The sequence below is a fragment of the Mucor velutinosus genome (genome assembly GCF_035048745.1).
Source record: "Mucor velutinosus strain NIH1002 chromosome Unknown tig00001542, whole genome shotgun sequence".
Classification (NCBI taxonomy): Eukaryota; Fungi; Mucoromycota; class Mucoromycetes; order Mucorales; family Mucoraceae; genus Mucor; species Mucor velutinosus.
Genome location: NW_027041924.1, coordinates 1,141,655 through 1,165,693, shown reverse-complemented (window position 1 = coordinate 1,165,693; position 24,039 = coordinate 1,141,655). Strand labels below are relative to the sequence as shown.

Here is a 24,039-nt window from a genome sequence, read left to right as displayed (position 1 = left end):
GCTGTACTGTATTTGACAAACTTAATTGACTATATCTATCCGTTTCCAACATTTACACTGACTTTGCGATTACAATACTCTCGCTGCATTAGCTTTTCAAGTGTAATTTATGAATATCATTATCAAATTAAAGGCGCAACATTATATACGCCCTGTAATGAGGACAATATCCTGTATGTAGATTCGTCTTTTGGAGCAAAGATGTCTAATAGCGGGTGTTTATCGATATGTTCGAGCGAACAATAGTTTTATTGTCCTAATAAAATGTAGCAACAGTAATATAAGTATATCTTTCATTCACTCGTTATATAAATATTACTGACGACATTTTTCAACTCTCAGTTGAATAATACTTGACATACTTCTAGAAAGCTAAAATGAACATGTCAGCGTCTTCCTTTTCACACTTCTTCAACAACTTTCTCATGCACAATGTAGCTTGGCGAAAGAAACTGTTTTGTTCTTTATTCTTTTTCTCTTGCAACTAAATATATAGTACAGCTTTGCAACAGATATCGAGGGATGAATAAAAATACACAGAGTGCATCTTTTTAATAAATAATGATAATAAACTGATAACGACGTATATACAGCAAGAAATATATAATAATAATAGCAACAAAATGAGTGTAAATGGGGAATATAAATATGAAAAAAATAATTGATACAATGAGGAAAACGAAAATATTACATAAATTAAAACAAGGGAAGGGATTAGTCATATAGATTAGTATTTTGAAGCATAAGGGAGAGATAGTCTTGGGCAGCCTGAGAGCCTTTTCTAGCAGCAAGTCGATACAAATCATCTGCTTTCTTTGTGTCTCGAGACACCACCAAGCCTTGTCGATAGAATTCAGCCAGCTTGAACATGGCAGAGGCTTCATCTTCTTCAATCTCTTCATCCAGTAGCATCATGGGTAGTATTTCTTGCGAGGACTGTTGGTCGATCAAATAAGCTTTACTCACAACCTCGCCATACCAATGGAATGCTTGACGCAAGTTCTTTTCTACACCAAGGCCTTGCTCAAAGCATTCACCTACTTGTAAATAGACACGGTAGCCGTACTTTTCTTCTTGTGCAAATCGGATAAGTGTGGCAGCGGCTTCCTCTGCTTGCACAGTGACATTGGCCCAACCATGGAGATGATAACGAGCAATCATGATTTCAGAGAGAAACTTGTATTCTTGAGGTGCATGGAGATGAGCAGCTTGAAATAGTTGGTATGCACGAGCACGGCTTTCCAGATCATGATGCAAGATGCGAGCAAGATTGAATTCGGCTTGCCATCGGTCAGGTGCAGTGTCGTACTTTTCAAACAGTTCCACCGCAATTTCGAACTGTTCCAATGCAACAGCTAAATCAGGTGCGACAAATATGCCATGTTGATGGTAAATACCAAGATAGAAGGTTGCTGTCGGGTGCTTTTGTACTGCAGATCTGCAAAAGAGGTCGTAGGCCTTTTCAAAATCTTGCGGGATAATGACGCATTCTTCGTCTTGGTCGTCCTCCTCCGTGTGCTCCTGTTCGTCCTGATCCTCTTCCTCTGAACGGCTGGATACAATGACTTCTTTGCCGCGATGATAGAACAATCCAAGTTCGAATTGGGCTTCTCTCAAACCCAGCTGAGCAGCATGCTGCAGTCTCGACAGCCCTTCCTCTTGTTCTTCCAAAGAGTAGTCGTCATTCAGGAACAATACACCTAGCTGAAGCATGGCTTCTTGTACATTGAGGTCAGCTGCGGTTCTAAGATATTCAATCGACAAACAAATGTCAGGTGGCAGCAGGAATGAGTTACTATTCGATGGTGAGGGAATGCCCTTGAGATAATACAAGCCCAGTTGGTAGCAGGATGGACCGTGGCTGTCACTGGTGGCATTGACAGCCAGATTGTAGAATTTGCAGGCTTCCATGTCCTTGTTGACTGTGGCTTCAGTTGAGATGCGTTCTTGGGCGTACATGCGAGCAATGCGATAGAAAGCTTCGGCATCGTGCGTTGTATCTGCTGCACGCGCGTACCACTCGTATGCAAGTTGATCATTTTTTACTGTGCCAACTCCGTTTTCGTAACACTGAGCCAGCGTATTGTAAGCATGAACGCAATTCAGGTCATTGGCGCATATCAGCAGCTCCTAAAAATAGCCCCTCATTTAGTCAATTTGTTTGTTTGTTTGTTTGTTGTGTTACGTTTTTCTTTCTTACCTGGAAGCCTTTTTCTGGATTCAATTGACTGCCGCCGTATCCCTCAATGCAATAACGTGCGCAGAAGAAACGTGCTAGAACACTGCCTTGACTTGCAGCTTTTTCAAAAAATTCTAATGCGGCTGCGTATTGCTTTTGTTCGTACCAGGCTTCTGCTGCGTAGACTGTGGCATCCATATCACCCAGAGCAGAGGCGCGCTCAAAGCATTCAATGGCCAAATTCTTTTCATCTTCCTCGCATTGGAATCTTGATTCGCCTTCTTCCTCATCATCGTCATCACAGAAGCTGCTATGCGTGTTACTAGGTGTAGGCAAGCTGTGGTGCTGGTTCGTGTTGGTAGCAGAAAACTTGATCTTGGTTTTTGTGCAATTGTTGTAGGTTTTGCCTAAAAGAACCAGCGACTCTGTGTCACCTGCATCGCCAGCCATGTGGAGGTACTTGAGTGCTTCTTGCAGGTACTCTTGTTGCATTAAAGCGTTCAAGAAGGGGACATCCAGCTGTTTAAGGTACTTCTGGCCGAGGACGCGCATGGCAAGAACATGACCCAGTGATGCAGCTGTCTTTTGATACTGCAGCTCTAATTCGCTTTGGTTGATAAGACCTGCCATTTGAGACAACATCCATATGCTCTGAGCGTGCGATTTAGCTGCAGATAGTTTGAACCAGTTGGCTGCGGTACGTTCGTTCATACCTACACCATATTCACCTTGGAGATAGATCATACCCATACGATACTGTGCCTCCGTGTATCCCATATCAGCACTCTTGTTCAAATAGGACAGAGCCAATGGAATGTCCACAGGTACGCCTTGAACCAGCCCGCTGCCATAGATGTCAGCCAGATTGAAATAGGCAATACTGTCATTGAGCTCTTCCGCAGATTTACGGAACCAAAAGATGGCTTGCATTGGATTCACTTGAGTACCAGTGCCATTGAGATAGCAGCAGCCAAGCGGTTGAAATGCCTGAGGAAACTGGTCTTGAATAGCAAGTGTAGACAGCAAGTCAAAAGCAGCCTCAGCACTGATGGTCTTGTTGGACATGATGAGGTTTTGAAGGAGAGTGGGGTTTTCTTGAGCGAGAGGAATGTAACCAAGAGCTAAGCGAGCTATCATCATGCGAGCCGTCTTTCCAATTTTGTTGTGTGCGATTTTTGTTTGTTTAGATGCCAAAACATAGTAATCATATGCAAGCTCCATGTTGCCAATTTCGTAATAGAGTTCAGCAGTAGCTGAATAAGCGCTAATTGACACATTGTTGGTGAGATTAGGTACTTGATGTATGGCATGCTACTGGTACTTACTATGGGTAACCTAATGTCGCAGCACGTAAATAATGCTCAACGGCAGTGTCCATGTTCTTGTCAACACCAGTACCTTTGTGGTAACAGTCGCCCAGGAAAGTAATGGCCTCAGCATCGTTTTTTGCAGCTGCTTTGCTCAGTAAATCAACGGCCATTGCATAGTCTGTGGTCAAGCCTTTTCCTGTCAGATAGATCTTGCCTAGTTCACGCTGGGCATAGGTGTCGTTCTTTTCTGCAGACTTTTTGAGACATTGCACAGCCTTGACAAAATGTTGCTGAGCTAATTGTGGTTGGTTTGCATTTGCTACCATAAACTGCAGATAGATACGAGCCATGTAAGCCATGGCGTCCGATACCCCGAGTCGAGCAGCCTTCTCAAACCATTCCAGGGCAGTGTCTAGCTTGGGCTTGTTGTCTTCTTGCGCAATCCCCTTGTAGTAGCAGAGGCCCAGCGAATACATGGACATGGGATGGCCCTTGATAGCAGCCTTTTGATACCATGGAAAGGCATCAGCGGGGCCCTTGTGAGGGATTACATGATTCGACATCATATATGCAACCTAAAATATGCATGACAACGTTGTTGTTCCTTGTTAGTTTACATTCAAACACGCACGCTTGACTTTACTCACCAAAAAAGTGGCGTCATTGTCACCAGCATCTGCAGCAATCAAAAAGTGGTTGAATGCCTTTTCACGGTCAATATCAAACAAGCCTGGAATCCCCTCGTCATAAATAGAGCCTAACCAATAATGAGCATGAGGGTTGTTTGTAGTTTCAACCAGAGTTTGCAGCATAGAATGGGCCAGCAAGGGATCGTACCGCACGCTTGGAATATCACGGCAGAGATGGTATCGTGCAATGGAGAGTTTGGCTGTTTCAATCGATAGGGCGTCCTTGTCGGCAACGCCCTTCGTCAATACCGTCGTGTACAAGCGAAAAGCGTCTGTGTGTCTTGCCATCTTTTGCAGCAAAAGTGCTTGATCGATGTACGCATTGCAAACGTATGGACTGTCTCCTTCAGCAGCCCTGGCATAAAATGCAAGTGCTTTTTCCAAGTCAATGTCGACACCTATACCGTGTTCATGGCATTTACCAAGGATACCCAGAGCGCAGACGTCTTTTCCAGCAGCAGCACGCTTATACCATCGAATGGCCTCACGTTCATTCTTCTTTGTTCGTAGTCGGCTGTCTGAATTGGTTGTATTATCGTGTGATGATGACATGATGCTGCCTTGCTGATAGAGTTGGCCCAGTACACGTTGCGCATAAGGCAAACCCGCCATTGCAGATTGCTTAATTAAGCGAATGGCTTCCTTGTGGTTCTTTTGTCTACCCAATCGACCAAAATAGTAAACCAGACCGAGTATATACTGAGCTGCATGATTATTGTTCTCGACAGCTGCCTTGTAATGAAGGAGAGCCATATCATTGTTCTGCTGGATACCTTCTCCTTTATCATACAAAATGCCCAGTTGTACGTGCGCACGGCTATTGCCCTAAAATTACAAGTGAAACAAGGTTAGTCCACTGGCAAAAGAGAGAGAGAGAGAGAGAGAGAGAGAGAGAGAGAGAGAGAGGAGATAACTATTGCTACGACTACAACTTACCATCTGCACAGCCTTTTCAAGCCATTCGATGCCTTGTGCATAATTAGCCTCTGCTATTAACCTGCTGCCTAATGCAGCCTGTGCATCTGGAAAGCCTCTGTCCGCACTTTTTCCATAATAATGCTTTGCTTTTTCAAGATCTTGTGCAATATCGAATCCTCGCTCATAATGAACACCGATAAGGAACTGTGCATACCTATAACAATGTGTTGGTATTTTTATACAAAAAGCATTACATAATGCAAATTTACATGTTGTTGTTTTCGGCACTCTTCATTAAATAGTTCAAAGCTTCTTGTGTATTCTGGCTAACACCTTCACCTTGGAACAACATGCGGGCTAATGTGCATTGCGACTCGCCAATGGTAGACAGTATGGACTCGTTGGTAGCCTCATATTCGCTGGCGTTTTTAAAGCATTCAAACGCGGCTAATTTATCTACCCCCTGGATTTCTTTATGAACAGCAGCAGCAGCGGTTCCATCGAGATAACAACGGCCTAGAGCGTAGGTTGTCTCACATGATGGATGTGATTTCAGCAGCTTCCATCCACGTTCAATGTTGACCGAAACGCCCAAGCCAAACATGAAGCATTTGGCAAGATACACGATACCAATACTTTTGTAGCTGTTTGGCAGTGATATATACTGGTGCATAGCGAGGTAGAATTGATTCCAGTCGTAGCCATCATTCTGTTGCTGCGCCCTTTGATATGCCTCCTTAATAATTAAATGATGCGAATGCTGAGGGTGTTTCTCTAGCTGATCGAGGATATCAAACGACGAAATGCCAGGCGGCACGTTTGTTACTGACGATGATGCATGATGGTGGTGATGGTGATAATAAGAGGGCGGTGCGTTATTGACAGAAGAGGCCTCCAGTACAGGATAAAGCGATTTTCTTGAAATGGTCGATTGATCTGTGATTTCGGTAAATGCAGATGTGTTTGCTTCGATCTGAGAGAATGGGTCATTCGATAAGGTTGTCCAACCACCACTGCTTATATTGCTTTTGTTCGAGTAGTCTGTTGTTTGCGTTGTATTATTGCTAATAATAGATAGATGCTTCGTCGCAATTCCACTGCTACATCCTACCACGGATGGCGAGTTGGTTCGACGCATTTTCTTTGATTTCAGTGGATCGTACGGCGAATGTGAGCTGCTGTTTGATGGCGACGATCGTTTGGTCAAAATGTAGTTGGATTCGGCCTGCTCTGGTTGTTGTTGTTGTTGTTCTTGTACATGTTCTATTACCATGGTTTGATTAGGCAATTGGTGTTCTGTTGCACAGGTACTCGGAGTTTCGTGCAGTGTCGTAGCAGCAGTAGCAGTAGTAGCAGATGTTGGATGATGTGTCGATGGTAATGGTGTGTTATTATCATGATTATTGGATGTAACCATCTTCTTTTTTCTGCTCTTTGGCGTCAGCACTTGCTTGAGATGATTCCTCTTTCTCTGATAATAGTGTTGATGCGACCAAGATCTGTCATTTGTGGCTGACCTGCTGGCATGATTGATTCGAGAGATAGCATCCTCATCGTCAATGATACTTTTGCTGGGTTTCGCCCCCATTAAAATTCAATTGAAATATATTTAATGCAAATATAAAAAAAGTAGCAAATGAAGAAGGAAGAAGAAAAAGAAAGGAATGCCGTTTTTTCTTTCGTTCTCTTTTTATATTGTTTAAATAAGCTGAGATCAGGTGTTTTCCTGCAGCAAAACTACAGCAGCAACAGAAGCAAAAATTTTGAGTGTCTAAAAAAAAATGGATTCCAAAGGGGAAAGGAGAAGGAAGCAAAAGAAGAAGAGGAGGAGAAAGATGATTTGTTTGGAAATGAAAGGAGATCTTGTATAAAAAAAAAAAACCAGAGAAAAGAGAGAGAGAGAGAGAGAGAGAGAGAGAGAGGAAAAGGACGAAAATAAAAGGGGAGAGGCAAGACAAGAGAACCAAGGGGATAGAGCTTGCTGATGAGCTATGATGGTACAAACCAGATTCCCAAATTTGAGTGAAAACCCTCCAAAAATGTACATGGAAAAATAATCAACTAATGCGTTTACTGTTTCATGATTCAATGTAGAAAATTGATACATCTCATCATTCGCCTAGAGAGAGAGAGAGAGTGAGAGAGTGAGGGCTTTGATGTTACTCGCCATAATGTGGCATCCAACGCCCGTTGAAAGCGAAATTGCATAGACTGAACATTCAGCAAAGGAATTGTACAAATGGAAACACATGGAAAGCAAGGTTCTTGTTACCTCTTTATGTAACCAGCCTTGTAACTTGAGAAATCATGGCTATGCTTTGTTGTTGTACCCCGCGGTCGGACATCATCTTGTTACGCACCTCGTTGTTAAGCAAGATGTGTGACGAAAAGAACAGCAAAAACAACAACAAAACAATAGTGAACTGGTGATACACGGATTCTCATGATGTGCGTGTCTCTCCCCGATCGAACTCTATGGTCTGAAACGTTGTAAGATATCAGGAGGAGATCTGATCGAATAGCGACATCATTGGGTTCTTGAATTGACGTTATTTCGAACCATCACCAAGCTGTGCTCTTTTTTTTTTACCAGTCTGCGTTTTTGACCCAATACACACATACACATACATCATGTGTCTGTGTGCTGTTTATCCAGATTCTATTTACTGTTTCATAATGCAGGTGTAAGAAAGCCACAATATCACTTGTTGACCAAACATCTTATTGTTGCCATTGTGTACATGAAAACAAAAGAAAGCCAGAATTACAAGGTTGATGTAGCATGATGGGCGATACTAAGCCTTTGACCCATTCTTGAATGCTGAATTGACATTCAACGGGAGCTGTAGCATATCAAAAGGATCAGCTGTGCTTGTGTGTGTGTGTGTGTGTGTGTGTGTGTGTGTGTGTGTGTGTGTCAAACCACGAGCCCTCCACCTTGTAATTTAACCATTTAAAATGTTATTTGTTTTATCTCATTCGAATGCTGGCATTGTCAAGAATCACATTGTCTGTCGTCAATTTTGGGAAACGGCTTGTAATCAGATTACAAGTGTGTGTGCGCATAATTTAAACTGTGTTTGTTATTGTCATCTTGTTTCATGTTGTTTGGGTTATTCTGTCGTCATTTACTGTCTTGTTGTCTTTGTTCTGGATTTACATCGAGCTGTTGCCAATGTGCGCTGTAGCAACGATGACGGACAAGTGAACTATGCATGCTGTCATCTTGCTCATGTGGCAGACATAGCTTCTGCTCACTGTATTTCCCCCACGATCGACTCTGTGGCGATCACCATGTAAATGTGGCAACCGTAATGTAAACACAAATAAAGAATAGAACAGGAGCATTTCGTAAGCATAGTTCTGATATACAGCATCCCAAACAGCGTTTCCAGGGCCACTGAAAACACAAGAGAATCCTAAACCAAGATCAACATTTCATGCGGTATATATAACCTTTATTTTATAACATTTAAGCTTCTTTGTACATCCAACCACCCTCGCCCATAGTATCTATAAACTTGGAATCAGCTCTAGCTATGATCTTTTCACGCAAATCGCCGTAAATAGCCTCTCCTTCAACAGAGTTGAAGTGCTTGGGCTCCCATTTAGTTTCGTTTGTCTCACGTTCCTTGCGAAGAGCTCTTTGTTGGTTTTCGATGGCTGACTTTTCGCTGGAAGCAGTAGCATAATCTCCAGCCTTGAGTGCCTCAGATACCTTTTGCCAGATACGACGAGATTCTAATTCATCTTGTTCTTCTACAGGCCTGACAAAGGGCTTGGGCTTCTCCAAAGTAGTCAAATCAAGGAAATCCTCAGTCTTTTTGTTCTTGGTCAAAGTGGATTTACCTGTCCATTGACCCTCAATCACGGTAGGAGTAGAGAGCGATTCATGAGTAACGGAAGCCTTGAAGTGATGAACTTCACCAGAGATCCAACCCTTAGTGGTATATTCGATAGAAGCAGCAAATCCGCTTGTGGATTGGACAAAAGAGGTACCGTACAACTCAACATAAGGTGCTACAAAACAGATCCTATCAGTCTCACATGTGATTTCTTTTTTTTTGTCTGTAAATACTTTACCAGCGTACCAAATACCATTGACAGATACAGAGGGTAGTGTGAACAAGTAAGTTTCATCACGTTGAGTCAATTTAAGTGTACAGTAGCCAATCTGATCCACCAACATTTGTGTACCTGAAAAGCGAGTCTTTTGACCGTCATGACCATTGACAATAACACCTGCTTCCTTGTTTTCAATGTAGAAACCAGACACAGGAGGATGATGGGAGACTTGTTCGCAAACAATACGGGTATTATCATCCCATTTACAGAGGAATTGCTCACCAAGAATGGGGTTGAAGGGCTTCTTTTCCCATTCTCCCTTGGGGACACGGCTAGAGAAAGAGCCGTTCAAGGAAGAGATGAACCACTTGATAGCAGCGTAGAAGCGTTCTTCAGCGTTATCTGATTTACCGACAGCACTCAACTAGGTAGTAAAACAGACGTTAAACACCCTGTCTATATCCCCCCTCTCTAACACACTTGTGATACTTACGAGTCCAGGTTGATCAGCCCAAAAGGAGCTATTGATTAACATGAATACACAGATTGCTTTGTACTCTTGTAGCTCGTTACTTACGAATATTCCAATAATGAGATGGGGGCCAATAAGAACGATGGGCAGGTCAAACTGGAGAGATCTCCAGTGAAGGAGGCCAAGGTCTTTAGAAAGGAAGAGAAGCTGCCTTGTTGATCAGCGGGGATACTTTCAAGGGTATTATCTGAAGAAGTCATTCTACAAAAAAATAAGATATAAGGATATCAGAAGAGAGAAAAAGAGAGAAAAATTAAAGGGGTCAAAATTTTCTTATTTCAAAACTATTTTGCCCCTCCTTTTTTCGTAGGTTGCATTGTGATTCGCTCAAAACTATGGGGATACCTATAGAGTTAAATTGCAAAAGATATACGTTGGCATTGCCATTGAAACCCAGTGCTCACTGTGCATGTCAAGTAAGATGGATGAAACGTTTCAAAACATGAGCATCGTACCCGTATCTTATCAAGTACTCTTTGCATCCCTTGTGAGAAGCTTGAGTTCACTGACAGTGTGATCATCATCTGATAGTTGCACTCGCGAAGACTGCGATTGTGATGAAGAGAAAAAGCAATCATCATCATGTCACAGTGAGTGGGTTGTGCCAGCTGAAATCCTCGGAACGAGAACGGTAGCTGTAATTGGAACGCTCAGGCTGTAAGCTTATCTAGGCTGATAGGCAACTTACGCTGACGATGTCAGTAAATACCCCCAAACAAATCAAGCCGCCACACGTTAGACATGCATTATTTCCGTGCCAGCAAACCTACGCGTAATGCCAAACAAACATCAAGCCAAACAATTCATTCTACGCTTTCGGTGGCTCTCTACCTTCTTTGCATGGACGAGAACCAGCGCTGGTAATTGCCTTTGTCCATCTCATTAGATACCGTGAGCTTCTTTGGATATCCTACTCTATAAACGTTTTAGTCTTTTGTTGCTACGTAAGAGGCATTCATCATTGTGAATCTGACTCTTTTAGGATGCTCCACATTTGTTTCAATGGAAGAGATTCATATAAGGGCAGTTGCTATACTAGAATTACCTTTTACTCCTCAAATATATGCAAAAGCAGCAAAAATTGGGTGCATTTGAGTCGTGATTTCTCGTGTTTAAGGCCGTTTTAGATTGTCAGAATAGCACCAAACAATTGCCCTCATCTAGCATTTACTTCCTGGCACCTTTGCTCAACTTTTTAGGGACCAAAAAAACATGAACGAAAATCGACCAAAAAGCGTGAGATACCCCTCATGGTTTTCATTGAAAATCAAACGATCGCATTTTTCACCTTGAAAATGAAGACTTTTATTATGGTATGTATCACATCAAAATATTTCTCTTAATCCAAAGCAACCTCTGAAACTACTTTTATGAGGCTTTCATATGCAAAACATGGCTATTATCGCTAAAAGCTTCATTTCAAATTTTATTAAATTGCTCAATAATTTCAGTCAAAATGTCTCTTAAAAGGTACATTGATTTTGGTAAAGCTAATTCATGCAAATTTTGATGCGTTATATTATTGGTAGGCTTAATAATAATAGAAATAAAAAGCTGAATTGGCTGTTTGAATGCTATGGTTTTGCACCTTCGCTTCGCTAAGGTAAAACCCCTTATAGGTCAACGTTACCAAATGTTGAATTAGATGCGTTATGTTCTTGGTGGAGGGACCAAGTTTCCCCCCTCCCCAATGCTAGCTTCGCCGGTGGTTTTTTCGAGCCTTGTACGGTACTCAGTGCTTTAATTTTTTTACGTCTCTGATCTCTGATCGGTCACTCCGACGTTTTTTATATAGTTTTCTGGTAAATACTAGAGATGATGGTGGGTGGCAGATGTCAGACATTATGCTCGCAAGATTCAAGGCATGCAGCGAGCACCAGAGCGGGATTTTAATTCGTTGTGGAGGCAGGCAGAAATGATTGCTTGGCTTACTGATGGCCTTATTGTGAGGCAATCAATGCTTTTGAAGCCAGGAAGACGAAGGTTGCGGACCAGGTATTCCTACATCGTAGTCTGGCTAATGTCGGCTGCATTTATTTGGTATTTTTTATTTATTTATTCTAAAAGTGATATCATTGGACTGATCTGCTGCCATTAGACTGAAAGAGATGTTGCCAGTATATCCATGTCCCAAAACACGTATCCTGATGCAAGTGTCCATTGTGGATATGGCAAGTCTGCCTTTCTTTAGTCCTAATGAATGAATTCACCTGTGATTGAAGCAGTATTCACAACCTAGTCAAGCTCTCTCGAAAAAGTGTACTAGAATTGCAGATTTAATTGGCATCACCTCAAATGCCATTGCATAGGCAAGTGATTAGGCACACTCATCACTGCCGCATGTAGGCTCAAGTACCGTCCTTTGCATCCCATGTCAAAAAAAGCAGGCTAGTTTTTTTTTTTTTTTTTTTTTTTTTAGTCTCATTCGGTGGCATTCCATAGTGATCATGATGCCGTTTCCCTGCAAAAAGAGACACGGTGTGAATGCAGTGATGGATACAATGGATTTAATGCAGACGATCAATGAATAAAAGAAAAAAAAAAAAAAACTTCTCAGTCACTTTATTTGGCAATCGACGGGCTTTGGAAGCACAACGCTGTCGAACATTTAGCCTTTTGAGGGGATCAGAGAAAGAACTTCCTCTCTCATCCGTATCTCTACGCAATGCCTAAAGGTGCGTTCTAATCATCATGAATTCAGGAAAGCAGCGTCGATCTCTGGGTAGTGTCATATTGTATTCTATTGCAAGCAGCAACTAGTAGATGGATGGATGGATTGGGACATGATGGGATGGGTAGTTTCCATCGAGGGGGGGGGGGCAGATTGGATGCAAAATGTATGGCAATATGGATCCATCCATCAACAGTATTCAAATCAATCCATGGAATCAACTGCAATCGATTCAGCTCGTCTTTGCCAACAGAACCCTGTTCGAATTATATTGCCATCTGCTTTTTTCATGGATATGGCACCACCTCGTCGCCCAACCTTTTTGTACTTGACAGCCGCGCATCAACGCCCAGATACCATGATATGATATGATATGACACAGCCTGCACATAGAGAAAGAGAGAAAAAGAGGCGCTGCTTTCTTGTTGATTTAGTCATGTTGAATGTTGACATTAACGTGCTGTTCTAGTTAGTGTTTCCGGCACAAAGTACCGTATGACCCTCGGTCTCCCCGTTGGTGCTGTTATGAATTGCGCTGATAACTCTGGTGCCAAGAACTTGTATGTCATTGCTGTCCGTAACATCAAGGGTCGTTTGAACAGACTTCCCGCTGCTGGTTGTGGTGACATGGTTGTTGCTACCGTCAAGAAGGGTAAGCCTGAATTAAGAAAGAAGGTTATGGCCGCTGTTGTCATCCGTCAACGCAAGGCCTGGCGCCGTAGAGACGGTGTTTTCCTCTACTTTGAGGATAACGCTGGTGTCATTGTCAACCCCAAGGGTGAAATGAAGGGGTAAGTTGCTTGTTTACGAGTGTTTAAAAGAATGGAAAAACTAACATGGTACTTGCAGTTCTGCCATCACTGGTCCCGTTGCCAAGGAGTGTGCCGATTTGTGGCCTCGTATTGCTTCTGCCTCCGGTACCGTTGTCTAAGGTGTTTGATCATTTGAAATTTTATATCAGTTGTCTCCTTTACATTACCGAAATAAAAGTCATTGAATCGTAACATCATAGCTATACCCTTATGAGGTTCCAATTGTTGTGCTTGTCCAGTGTTTTGTCTAGGTACTACATGATTTTATGGAAGGATGGCATTTACAAGGCACGTAGGATCTGATAGCTTCCAGGCTGAACATCTGAAATAAGGCCAGTAGCTGTGCAGTGTGATTTTCACATCACAAAACTGAGCTGTTCAAACATACATACACTGACAATCATTTGGAATGACAAAAGGATACGCTCATATAGATGGAGAGAGTAGAACAACACTTTTGAGAGAGTTTTTATGCAAATTAGAACGAATAATTTAATATTTTGTAGAGATGGTTGCAGAAATTTGAGACACTTGCTGTTTCAACTTGTCCTTATCATACATGGTATAAGCGAGTTCGTCCAGCGGTACACTGTCGAGCAAACGAATTGTAATTTTGGGTGCTTGCTTGACACCCGTTGACTAGAAGAAAGAGAGGGAGATGAGCATTTTACAAGATTTGTCCATATTGACCCAATATATACCTTGACCAACGGAAACAATCGGTCGCCCAACGATTGCTTCTTTTCATGGAGTGGCAAGCCATCCAACGTTTTTAGAAATTTGCTAATCTCTTCACTTAATTCCTGAGCATTCATTGTATTTGAATCCAGGACTTTGGGATTGGTAGATGTACTGGGTTTGTTGTTTGACGCTGATGGTGGAGCAGCAGCGCTTGCTCCATTTGTTGCGCTTGCCGTTTTTGCACTGTGAGCCATTCCAGTCTTTGATGGGCTGGCAGCAGCAGCAGCAGTAGCAGCAGCAGCAGCAGCAGGCGAAGACGCTGTTGTAGGCGCAGGTGGAGGTGCAACAATTGGAATAGCTCGAGAACCTTTAGGAGGAAGAGCAACATGTTGAATGTAACTTGGCGCTGGCTCTTCTTTGGGCTGATAATAGTAGTTGGTCACCATCGTCGAGACAGGTGGAGGCGAAGACATATGAACAGTTGGCTCATGGAAAACGAGGTTCTGATGCATTGGTTGCTGTTGCTGTTGCTGCTCCTCAACAAAGATCTCTAAAGCATCTTTGGCTTGCTTGATCTTGGCCTTCAAAAAGACTTTATTGAACAAACAAGTGGCAAGATCCTTCTTCCTCAGTGTTAATAACATGTCTACAATGTCGTTCAAGTTGCTGTCGTTGCTCTTTTCAACAGCTAGCACAGCTTTTGTGATGGTTTGTCTTCGTGTTTGAGAGCTTGTTTCAGTCATGACACTAGCCATAGACTCCACAGAGCCTCGTCGACGAAAACTAGGTCTCTCTTGCTGCTGCTGCTTTTGAGCGTGAGGTGAATGGGACCAGTAGTTATTTGCATTGTGATATTGAGGTGGAGGTGGAGATATATGCTGTTGCTGGTAGTAGTTTGGGTGCTGATATGCATTGTTTGTTGAAGCTGAAGTGAGTGTAGTGGCATTGGTATGTTGAGGTGTGTTGATGAATGCACCCGATGCCAATGTGGACAGTGATGGAGGCTGTTGCACACTATCAGTAGCTGACGGAATTCGTTTGATAGGCGTGTTGTAGGTATGCTGTTGCCCTTGATAGGGTTCATATACCTTTTTGCTCGATCCTTGGTACTACATGAAACGTCAATACCGAATGAATACCATGTGTGGTAACATTACATACCTGGTTTGTTTGTTGCTGGTGCTGCCTCGGATCATACTGATTAGATGCACCCATGCTGCTCTGATGGTGTTGATGATGACTCAAGTTGCTATTGTTTCTTTCCATTGGCTGGTGGCTTGCCTTTAGGCCATCTGAAGAGGGTGGTGCTGGTGGAGGTGGCTGCGAAGGCGTATAGGTTTGTTGATAACTATTGCCATTAGTGCTGTATTTCTGTTGCGGCATCGTCAGATTACCGTATCGTTGATCGATACTATTACGGGTTCTTGTATTATTCTTGTTGTTGACTCTGTTGCCGTTCGTATAATACCCGCTACCGTTGCTCTGCTGCTTTTGCTGTTGCTGCTGTTCATACGCATTCTGGTGCGCAGGGGATGATGTGAAGGATGGAGTAGGAGGAGGGAGAGGGCTTAGTCTGTTGTACTGCTGTTGTTGCTGTTGATGTTGCACCAAATGGGGTGATACAGAAGTAGCAACCATCTGTTGACGTGAGGCACCGTTAAAAGTAGACTGAGTAGGTGACACACTGACGTCTGCTTCACGGGCTTTCTTGGGCTCATGAAAGGCAACAATGACAGGCTTTGACAGGATGAATTCACCATTCATTTCATGCTTTGCCTTTTGAGCTTCATCTGCTTTACTGAAACTGACAAACCCGAATCCCTTTGATTGTTTTGTTTGTGCATTCTTCATGACACGGGCCGAGATGATACGGCCAAATCTTCGAAAGTTGTTGAACAAATCAACGCTTTTCACATTCAAATCTAGATTCTTGATATAAAGATTGGTGTAATCGACCATGCTGGACCCGTCGCTGCGAATCACAGATGTGGGCGACGACGCTGTGTTGTTCATGGGCGCAGGTGTCGGTGGCAGCGGTGATGGGGGTGTGGCGATGTGAGCGGTGTTGGCAGTATCCAAAGTCTATATGATGATGGCTTTTAGTGATGATAGCATCTCATATTAATTTTACACATACAATGTCCTTTGTTTCGATAGAATGCACTGATGACCTTGCTGGTTTGCTGCTGCTGTTGGGAATGATAGGGAATACCGAGCTAACTCTGTTTTTTCAGCAGGCCGTGTCTTGTCTGATGAGCGATATGATTTACTTACATGGTGTTGCCTTGCACACTCTTGTTATTCTGCACAAAAAGAGGTGAGAACATGAGATGAAAAAGAACATTCGACAGTTTTTACCATCATGCTTTCTGCGTCTTGTGCATCTTGTGGATTGAAGTATTGTACCAGGGCAGTCCCCTTAAATGTCGAAGCTTGTTCCACCAGGATCTTGCATAAAATCATAGGTCCAAACGGACGGAACAGCTCATAGAGCAGGTTGTTGTTTGTATGACCTGGCAAGTTTTTAATGTGTAGAATACCTGCATGTGCTTCAGGTTCTGGGTAATCACTAGACGGAGGGTTTATCTTGAGCTGCAATCGCAGACCAGCCCGGAAAGTGACACCATTCAGCAGCGTATAAGCACGATCAGCTACAAGTTGATTTAGATGCATGTTTTGCAATACAGGCATACTATGAGCTTACCCATTTCTTTGCTCTTGAACTGAATGTAGCCAGATGCAAACTCACGGCCACGGTTCAGATAGATTCTATATATGCAGTTTTTTAAATATCATGTCGATCAACTGTTAACTGAATTTAAGGGTACCTTTCAGGGCAGCATGATTTGACAAGATCCATAATTTCAGTCTCAATAACAGAGTTTGGTAGCCCATCAATGTACAGCTTTTCAGTCACCAAAAAGCTGCTGTAGTACTCTTCCGATAGGGGAGACGCTTGCCGATGCGGTTTGGTAGCTGTGGTGGCATGTGTTGCCATGGTGCTGTAGTCTGAGGATGTATCCACCATGAAATGATGACTCAGCCTGTTGGCATTGGTCTTCTTTGGCAATTTTACCACAGCTTTGGTGACAAACAATTCAGTCATTGTGCAATTGGTATAATGTAACGCGTTGAAGAGAGAGAGAGAGAGAGAGAGAGAGGGTCAGGATCAAGCTAGGAACAACAGAGCAAAACAGAAAAAGGAAGAGGTAAGGCAAGTGTCCGCGCTCAAATCCTTTAAATATGACAGGGAAAAATCAACCCCAAGCGCAAGTGAGAAAGAGAATAATAAATAAACAGGTACATGTAATAAACAAAAGATAAATATCGTTCTTTTTATTCTACCTAGCTCTTTGCTCTTATTCTTTTTAACCTCTCTCTCTTTCTATTAATGCTTGTCTGTCCTGTCAGTGGCTATTTGCGTAATGATTCTCAATCTTTGAGTAACAAATGTTTGGAAAAAGAAGCATAGGGGTGCTGTGATTTTTCATATCATCATACTTTATGCGTCTCATCTGTTTGTTTTGCAAAGAGAGAAAGAGAATTCAGTTACACACATTCTCTTGAACCTGGTGGATCCGGGTGCCTTAATCTGTTCTTCTCTATTTGGCCCAGTGGATGAGATTGGATCCGCTCCCCCCCCCTCTCTCTCTTTCTCGACACATGATTTCCCTCTTTTTTTATTTCTTTCCCTCGTTTTTAATTTCATTACCACTTGGTAACAGCATAAAATGGCATTAGCAAATTCTCTCAAAGACTACTCAATGGGCCAAGTGCTTGGCAAAGGTTCATTTGCAGTTGTATATAAAGCCGAACACAAGGTAAAATATATGCCGAATAGCTCTGACTCAGTTTTATTGACGCTATCTACACTTAAGCCTACGAAAAAAGCAGTTGCTATCAAATCGATCAAACCAAAGCTCATCCTGAATGCTGATACCATGCGCTACGTAGAGACAGAGATAGAGATTATGAGAAGTATCTGCCATCCTCATTTGATTAGGTGCAGAGACTACATTGTAAGATCAAAATTTATGCTACATATTTCTGATTTACCAAACTCATTTTTTTTCAGAAATCTAATTCACACGTATATCTTGTTATGGAGTATTGTTCGATGGGCGATCTCAATGGCTATATCAAAAACACCTACCAAAGCCAAGGAATGCCAGAAGACATTGTTTTACATTTTCTCGGTCAATTAGGTAAGTTCTTGTTATAACATGATAAAATGAGTTGATCTTGTTCATCATAGCTTTCTTTTTTTTTTAAGCTTCTGGCTTGAAATATTTGCATGACCAGAATTTGATTCATCGTGACATTAAACCTAAAGTAAGGTATATATCAGGACGTTGATGAATTCATGGTAGGACTCAATAATTTTGACAGAATATCTTTCTCGTAACACCACCTACAACATCCGCAATCAATGTACCTGACGTTAAATTGGGCGATTTCGGCTTTGCAAAAGCGCTTCCAAAGACGAGTCTGGCCATGTCTGTCTTGGGATCACCAATCTATATGGCTCCTGAGGTTTTAAAAGGGGAGCCTTACAACTACAAGGCGGATCTATGGAGCCTGGGTGTAGTATTGTACGAATTGATGACTGGACACACATTATTTCAATCAACAGACATGGAAAATCTCCGTACAACAGTGGATGCATACAGAGACCATATTCCTTTCAAAGCGGAAAAGTATGTCTACAGTACTGAATTGAAAGATCTCGCCAAAGTACTACTGAAGAGATGTCCCGAGGAAAGAGCCTCTTGCGAAGAACTTTGCCATTATGTGACATTGATATCTCAAATGGATCGCCAGAAGGACATCGCCCTCAACTCATTGATCGATAGCAGTGAATTCCAACAGATTGAAGACGAATACATTGTCATTGAATGCGAACCGCCTCTAGCATCGTCCATCATATCACCAACGCCACCCTTGATTCCAAATATCCAAAGAAGTCATTCTGTCGACAATTATAAAAAGAAACCCACGCTGCCACCAGTAAGGGATAGGCGACATAGTGCTGGTGCGAATGCATCCATGTTGACTAAAGCAATCTCTATGGCTTCGTTCAGCTTATTTGGAGCTCACAGATGCACTGCTAGTACAGAGAAAGCGCCAGAACCTTCTTCCTCATCATCTACAATAGCCGGAGAATCCATTGTCGAAGAGGACGACATTGTTAAATATCTTAGCGAAAACATTAATCACAACACCACCACACTGAACATTCGATTATTTGAGACTATAAACTGTTTGATCAAACTATACAATAATTTGACCCACTCTAGTCAGATGTATGCGGCAAGACAAACACTGGGCGAAGAATCCGTTGCATTGGTGCGGAAGATTGTTTTTCTGTTGAGTAAAGCTGTCATGGTCAAGATGAGCCCTAGATACACAGACGAAGAGAGAGATATTTTAAGATGGGCAGCAGAGGAATTGAACAAGTTCACAATGATTCAATCAAACTACAAGAAAAAGATCGATCAACGGGTCATTCAAAGATTGCTGTACGATAATGCAGTGGAGATGGTATAGTATCGGTGATTTTTATTATTATTCAATGCAAAACTGCTAACAATGGAGTGTTGCTGTAGAGTCGTGAGGCAGCTGTTTCACAGCTTGTGGGCGAAGATTTGTTTAGCTGTAAAACAAAATACGAGGAATCAGTCCTTTTGCTAGAGGCCGTATTGATATTACCTCCTCATCAACATGTAAAACAGAAAGATGTTGTCATTATTGAAAACTGTAAGTAAAATCCATATCATATCTGAAATTCAATTAAAAAACTTTAAATATAGTAATTGAGTCTCTCAAGAGTCGAAGCCAGAAGATCTCGCCTAACATACTCTCCATACAAAAAGAAATTGAAACTTTGAGATTATGAATGCCTAATTTTACGAGTAATTAAATAAAATTATTGTGAACGATGTGCAAACCAAATACCCATAAAGCCACAACTAATAGGTTAAGCTTAATGTAAGGGGTGCCAAATATTTTATTCTACTGTCATACTGCTATGATTTGGATCATGCATCTGTCAAGCATTGTCCATCATGATGGACAGCTCCTCCTTTTGTAATTTGAACCGGCGATGAAAAAATTCAGGGCAGACGTTTTATTGGTTCAGGCTTTGATTTGATGAATTAAATCGTCAGCTTGAGCACTCTACGTTGTTACGACGTTTTACTTATGTCTGCTATTATAAAAGTGCTATTTCGCTCGGCTTATATGAACAAAAAAGCTGCGGGTTTGCTAATTACCTAGAGAAAGACAATTTTAGATCGTTTTGGTTCTGAATACAAATCATTTGAGGCAGGCGGGAGCATCAAGAATGGCTTAAATAGTCAGGGCCTTTTAGCGCCAAATATCTTTTGGAATTGAAGGTCCAAAACTTTGAAGTGAAATACAAAATTTTCGCCTATTCAAATGATGCATTGGCATAAAGCATAAACTTCCAGTGCACGCACCACCTTTATTCAAGTGCAGCATATCCATTTCTGTCATGGAGATATGTGAAAGGAGAACGATCAATGTTATATTTGATGAAATGAACACATGATGAAAGGCTCTATTGTGTGTATTCTCTGGGCAAACTAGAATCAACTTTTACTTGACCAATGATGTTCAGGAATTCTTAATTGCAAATGTACGCCTCTTTCGAATGAGCGTTCTCTTCCAAAAAAAAAAAAAGATTCAATCAAGCGTCTACCGCATCAGCATTGAATTTCGAATCGAGAACAAATTTGAAATTTAGCTCTATTTGCCTGCAGTTTCTTTCTTGATTGAGATTGTTGGAGATCTTGGATAGATCCCATCCTTGCACGATTCTTATTGCTATCACTATATGAAGACATCTGATAAATAAACATGTTGCAAAAGCATTCATAGTTTAGTGCCAGCATTATACTGAGAGTCATAGATTGGCTTTGCTGCTTCCAATACATCTCAATTCATGATGAAGATGTATTAAATCATGAATCTCAGTAGGGATTATTTTTTTTTTATTCACGCTGAGATGATATGTTGAAAGTAGTAGATTGAAATATGGGTGTGAATCGGAAATGTGCTTGGAAAACTCGCTTTCAATATTTCATAGAATGTAGGCAATGCTGATCCTTTTGAATAATCAACTATTAACATATAAATCACCTTGTATATGTACGACAAAAATAAAGGTGCGTGTATTCTTTGGATTTGGTCATCAAATTACTCCGCCCTTGCAATAAGAAATTTGTTTTTTTTCGTATTTATTTTCTTCCATCTCTTTCCATTTTGTATTCTTTTTCTTTTTGTTCGACCCTTTTTTTTAACAACCAGAAAAATCCCAAGGCTTTTTTCTTTTGTTTTACAAATCAAGTACTATTTTACATAAAAAGGTAGGTCAGCAAAAAGAGACGGAATCAAGAAAAGAAAGAAACTAAACGACAAAAGCAAAATAGAACCCCTTTCTACTTTTTTTTTCCACTGCCATTAAGAGTCAGTTTGTAGCGCCGCCTTTCATATCGTTACCTTCTTTCTACTCTTCTTTACTCTAAAGCCCATATAATCAACTGATAAAAAGGTAAAAAAAAACGCCTGGTATGATGTAAAAGTTGGTAACAGGTTTTGCTGATATGTTTGCTTGAAAAAAACACCTTGTAGCTCACTGCGTATCATCGTTTATTTACTCCAAAATGACTGTTCCAACTCCTACTCCCATTTTAGCCAACAATGCTAACGTTGTTGCTACTCTCAATCAACCTACTGGCCTTCCTAGACCAGCGGAAGCTCCTCCTAAACGTAACCAGGTCAAAAATGCTTGTAGTAAGTACCATTTCCTTTCTTTCTTCGCGCTTTTTTATTAGTCATGATATACAGATTTTATATATGAAAAAATTTTCACTTGAATTATGTGATGACGACATCTAATCTTGTCTATTTCTAACATTACTATAGCCAATTGCCAAAAAGCCTGTAAGAAGTGTGATGATGCAAGACCATGTCCACGTTGCGAGAAGTATGGCATTGCTGACTCTTGTGTTAACTCGGTAAGAAAAGAACGCAAGAAGGGCATCAAGCGTGGTCCATACAAGAGAAGACAAAAGAACATTGGAGGTAAATAATTAGGAAATTACACAATGGTGGGATCAAATGCTAATCAAATGTTCAGAAGAAAAGCCCAAAGAGCAACAACAACAGCAAGAACAACAACAACAAACACCCATCTACCAAGCTCCTGCTACTCAACCCCCCACTGTATCCGCTACAGCAAATGTTGTTCCAACGGCTGCTACTGTCGCTCCTGACTTTGGCTATCCTACTCAATTGAGCCAATATGCCTCATCTTACGAATCCTATGGCTACGCTACAGTCTACAATACGGATGGCACCAGCAAGGAAATAGTCCCTGGCCAGTATGTTCTCCCTGTATACTCTGCTTATCCTGCTCCCATCTTGGTCAACGGTAACACTACAGCACAAGCTTCAACTGCAGGTGAGGCTACTGCTACTACATCTGATGCCAGCGGCAAGCCTGATGCTTCTGAGTGTGCCAAAAATCAACCATTAACGCCCGTCCCTAGCACCTCCAACTCTTCAGGCACAACATCCCCATCTGAAACTCATGACGAAGATGAGCGATTCACTCGTTTGACTCAACTTTGTACTGCTGCTCTTCGTGAGAACAAGGAAGCTAAAGAGAAGGCTCAGGCATGTGCTGGAGGTGGTGAACAAAATGCTGAGACTCTCGTCAAAGAAGAACCACAATAATCCATCTGATCCATATCAAATCAGGCGTGATGATGCATTTTTTAATATTCCTTTTGCTTGCTATATCTTCTCATCTTCATCTTCATGATAAAATAGCCTTTGCCCCCCATCCCTAAATATCAACAAATTCATATATAAATATATCAAGCTCATTTAAGTGATTTCATTCTCTATGGTCTTCATTCTCTTTTAAATAAAACTTTTATTACTATCATACAATTAGCTTTTTTGACAGGTTGACTCCGATTTTTTACCAGCCGTTGGCTTGGAATGCGCGGATAGAAAGTTCGTAAGCCGTGAATGTTGCGCCTGCTGCAGGAATACTTCTCAATACTGTAGGTGTGAAGCCACGGAAGAGGCCTCCAAGACCATCACGTCTATATATTTGCTTTAGCACATGTGTGATATACAAGCCTTTAGGAGGTTCTACTTGGTTCTGAACCTAATCATCCATAGTTAATTGATATACCCATTTCCCTATTCAATGCCAAGGAGATTTACCACTGATTTCACCACATCCAAAGGGTATGAACACACCCAGTAGCTGACGCCACCCATAGCACCAGACATCATCAGCTGAAGCACGCTTGCCTCTTGACCCTGAGTCAGATGTCTCTTTGTGAACTCAAACCCTGAATAGAAACCAGCATAAGCTGGGATCTCGCGAGCAATTGTAGCCCACAATCCTCTGAATAGTCCATGAGCAATGCCGTCTCTCTGGATCAAATACTTTGCACAATCAATTGGGCCCGTGAAATGACGTTTTCCATCGACAGATTTGGATCCAAACTGTGCTTGCATCTTGATTTTGAGTAACTCAACAGGACTAGCTAGGATACTATTGACAAAACCAGCGCCGGCACCTGCTAATGCAATTTTGTCCAACGAGAGCAGCTCATCAGGATGCGTCTGAAGCTTGCTTTTGATGGATGAGTTGGCTGCAAACAAAAGCGCATTGACTGCACCGATACCAATCAGTGGACTTGCCATACCTTTCCTCGACAAAAAAAAAAAAAAAAAAAAAAAAAAAAGATTTTCAGGAACACACACCCAAATCAAGGATTCGAATCCAATACCCTACCTTTATATAGAGCAAAGAAGCCCTCTTTTTGTACAGTTTGCACAGTACAATCCCAGGCGCCTTTGAATCTGCCTTGATCCAATTGAAGTCTGACCTTGATAGTATCTAAAGGCTGACCCACAATGACTTGAGACATGCCACCGAAACTAATTTGATTTGAAAGCTTCATGTAAGCCTTGTTGAATATGCCATGTGTCGAGATTCCTTACTTTCCAGAGATAAAGTCGGCGGTTGCAGAGGTTTGCTTGTTTCTTGACATGCTTATGATGCGGTTTGAAATGAAAGAAAGTGTGAAAAAGACAAAAAGATAGTGAGGAAACGCTAAAATGAAATATAGATTT

At 41.7% G+C, this 24,039-nt stretch overlaps 7 protein-coding genes across 7 annotated transcripts; 3 read left to right on the top strand and 4 right to left on the bottom strand.

Annotated features, from left to right (window-relative positions):
• Positions 1-714: 714 nt before the first annotated feature.
• Positions 715-6,684, bottom strand: ATC70_005066 (uncharacterized protein; the record flags this gene model as incomplete). The annotated part of the gene is made up of 6 exons (XM_064824365.1): positions 715-2,130; positions 2,201-3,443; positions 3,505-4,064; positions 4,137-5,003; positions 5,115-5,310; positions 5,366-6,684. The coding sequence occupies 6 exons, from the start codon at positions 6,682-6,684 to the stop codon at positions 715-717; spliced, it is 5,601 nt and encodes a 1,866-aa protein (XP_064677301.1).
• A 1,884-nt stretch (positions 6,685-8,568) lies between these two features.
• Positions 8,569-9,893, bottom strand: ATC70_005065 (uncharacterized protein; the record flags this gene model as incomplete). The annotated part of the gene is made up of 4 exons (XM_064824364.1): positions 8,569-9,116; positions 9,180-9,585; positions 9,655-9,682; positions 9,739-9,893. 4 exons carry the CDS (start codon positions 9,891-9,893, stop codon positions 8,569-8,571), a joined length of 1,137 nt encoding a protein of 378 aa, XP_064677300.1.
• A 2,465-nt stretch (positions 9,894-12,358) lies between these two features.
• Positions 12,359-13,295, top strand: ATC70_005064 (uncharacterized protein; the record flags this gene model as incomplete). The annotated part of the gene is made up of 3 exons (XM_064824363.1): positions 12,359-12,368; positions 12,834-13,155; positions 13,214-13,295. 3 exons carry the CDS (start codon positions 12,359-12,361, stop codon positions 13,293-13,295), a joined length of 414 nt encoding a protein of 137 aa, XP_064677299.1.
• Positions 13,296-13,668: 373 nt separating this feature from the next.
• On the bottom strand, positions 13,669-16,963 carry ATC70_005063 (uncharacterized protein; the record flags this gene model as incomplete). The annotated part of the gene is made up of 8 exons (XM_064824362.1): positions 13,669-13,815; positions 13,878-14,966; positions 15,019-15,939; positions 15,995-16,073; positions 16,132-16,160; positions 16,216-16,508; positions 16,562-16,626; positions 16,686-16,963. 8 exons carry the CDS (start codon positions 16,961-16,963, stop codon positions 13,669-13,671), a joined length of 2,901 nt encoding a protein of 966 aa, XP_064677298.1.
• A 996-nt stretch (positions 16,964-17,959) lies between these two features.
• ATC70_005062 (uncharacterized protein) lies at positions 17,960-19,622 on the top strand (the record flags this gene model as incomplete). The annotated part of the gene is made up of 4 exons (XM_064824361.1): positions 17,960-18,062; positions 18,131-18,189; positions 18,247-19,398; positions 19,464-19,622. 4 exons carry the CDS (start codon positions 17,960-17,962, stop codon positions 19,620-19,622), a joined length of 1,473 nt encoding a protein of 490 aa, XP_064677297.1.
• Positions 19,623-21,542: 1,920 nt separating this feature from the next.
• ATC70_005061 (uncharacterized protein) lies at positions 21,543-22,617 on the top strand (the record flags this gene model as incomplete). The annotated part of the gene is made up of 3 exons (XM_064824360.1): positions 21,543-21,672; positions 21,805-21,963; positions 22,019-22,617. 3 exons carry the CDS (start codon positions 21,543-21,545, stop codon positions 22,615-22,617), a joined length of 888 nt encoding a protein of 295 aa, XP_064677296.1.
• Positions 22,618-22,867: 250 nt separating this feature from the next.
• On the bottom strand, positions 22,868-23,957 carry ATC70_005060 (uncharacterized protein; the record flags this gene model as incomplete). The annotated part of the gene is made up of 4 exons (XM_064824359.1): positions 22,868-23,059; positions 23,119-23,609; positions 23,699-23,844; positions 23,908-23,957. The coding sequence occupies 4 exons, from the start codon at positions 23,955-23,957 to the stop codon at positions 22,868-22,870; spliced, it is 879 nt and encodes a 292-aa protein (XP_064677295.1).
• Positions 23,958-24,039: the final 82 nt, after the last annotated feature.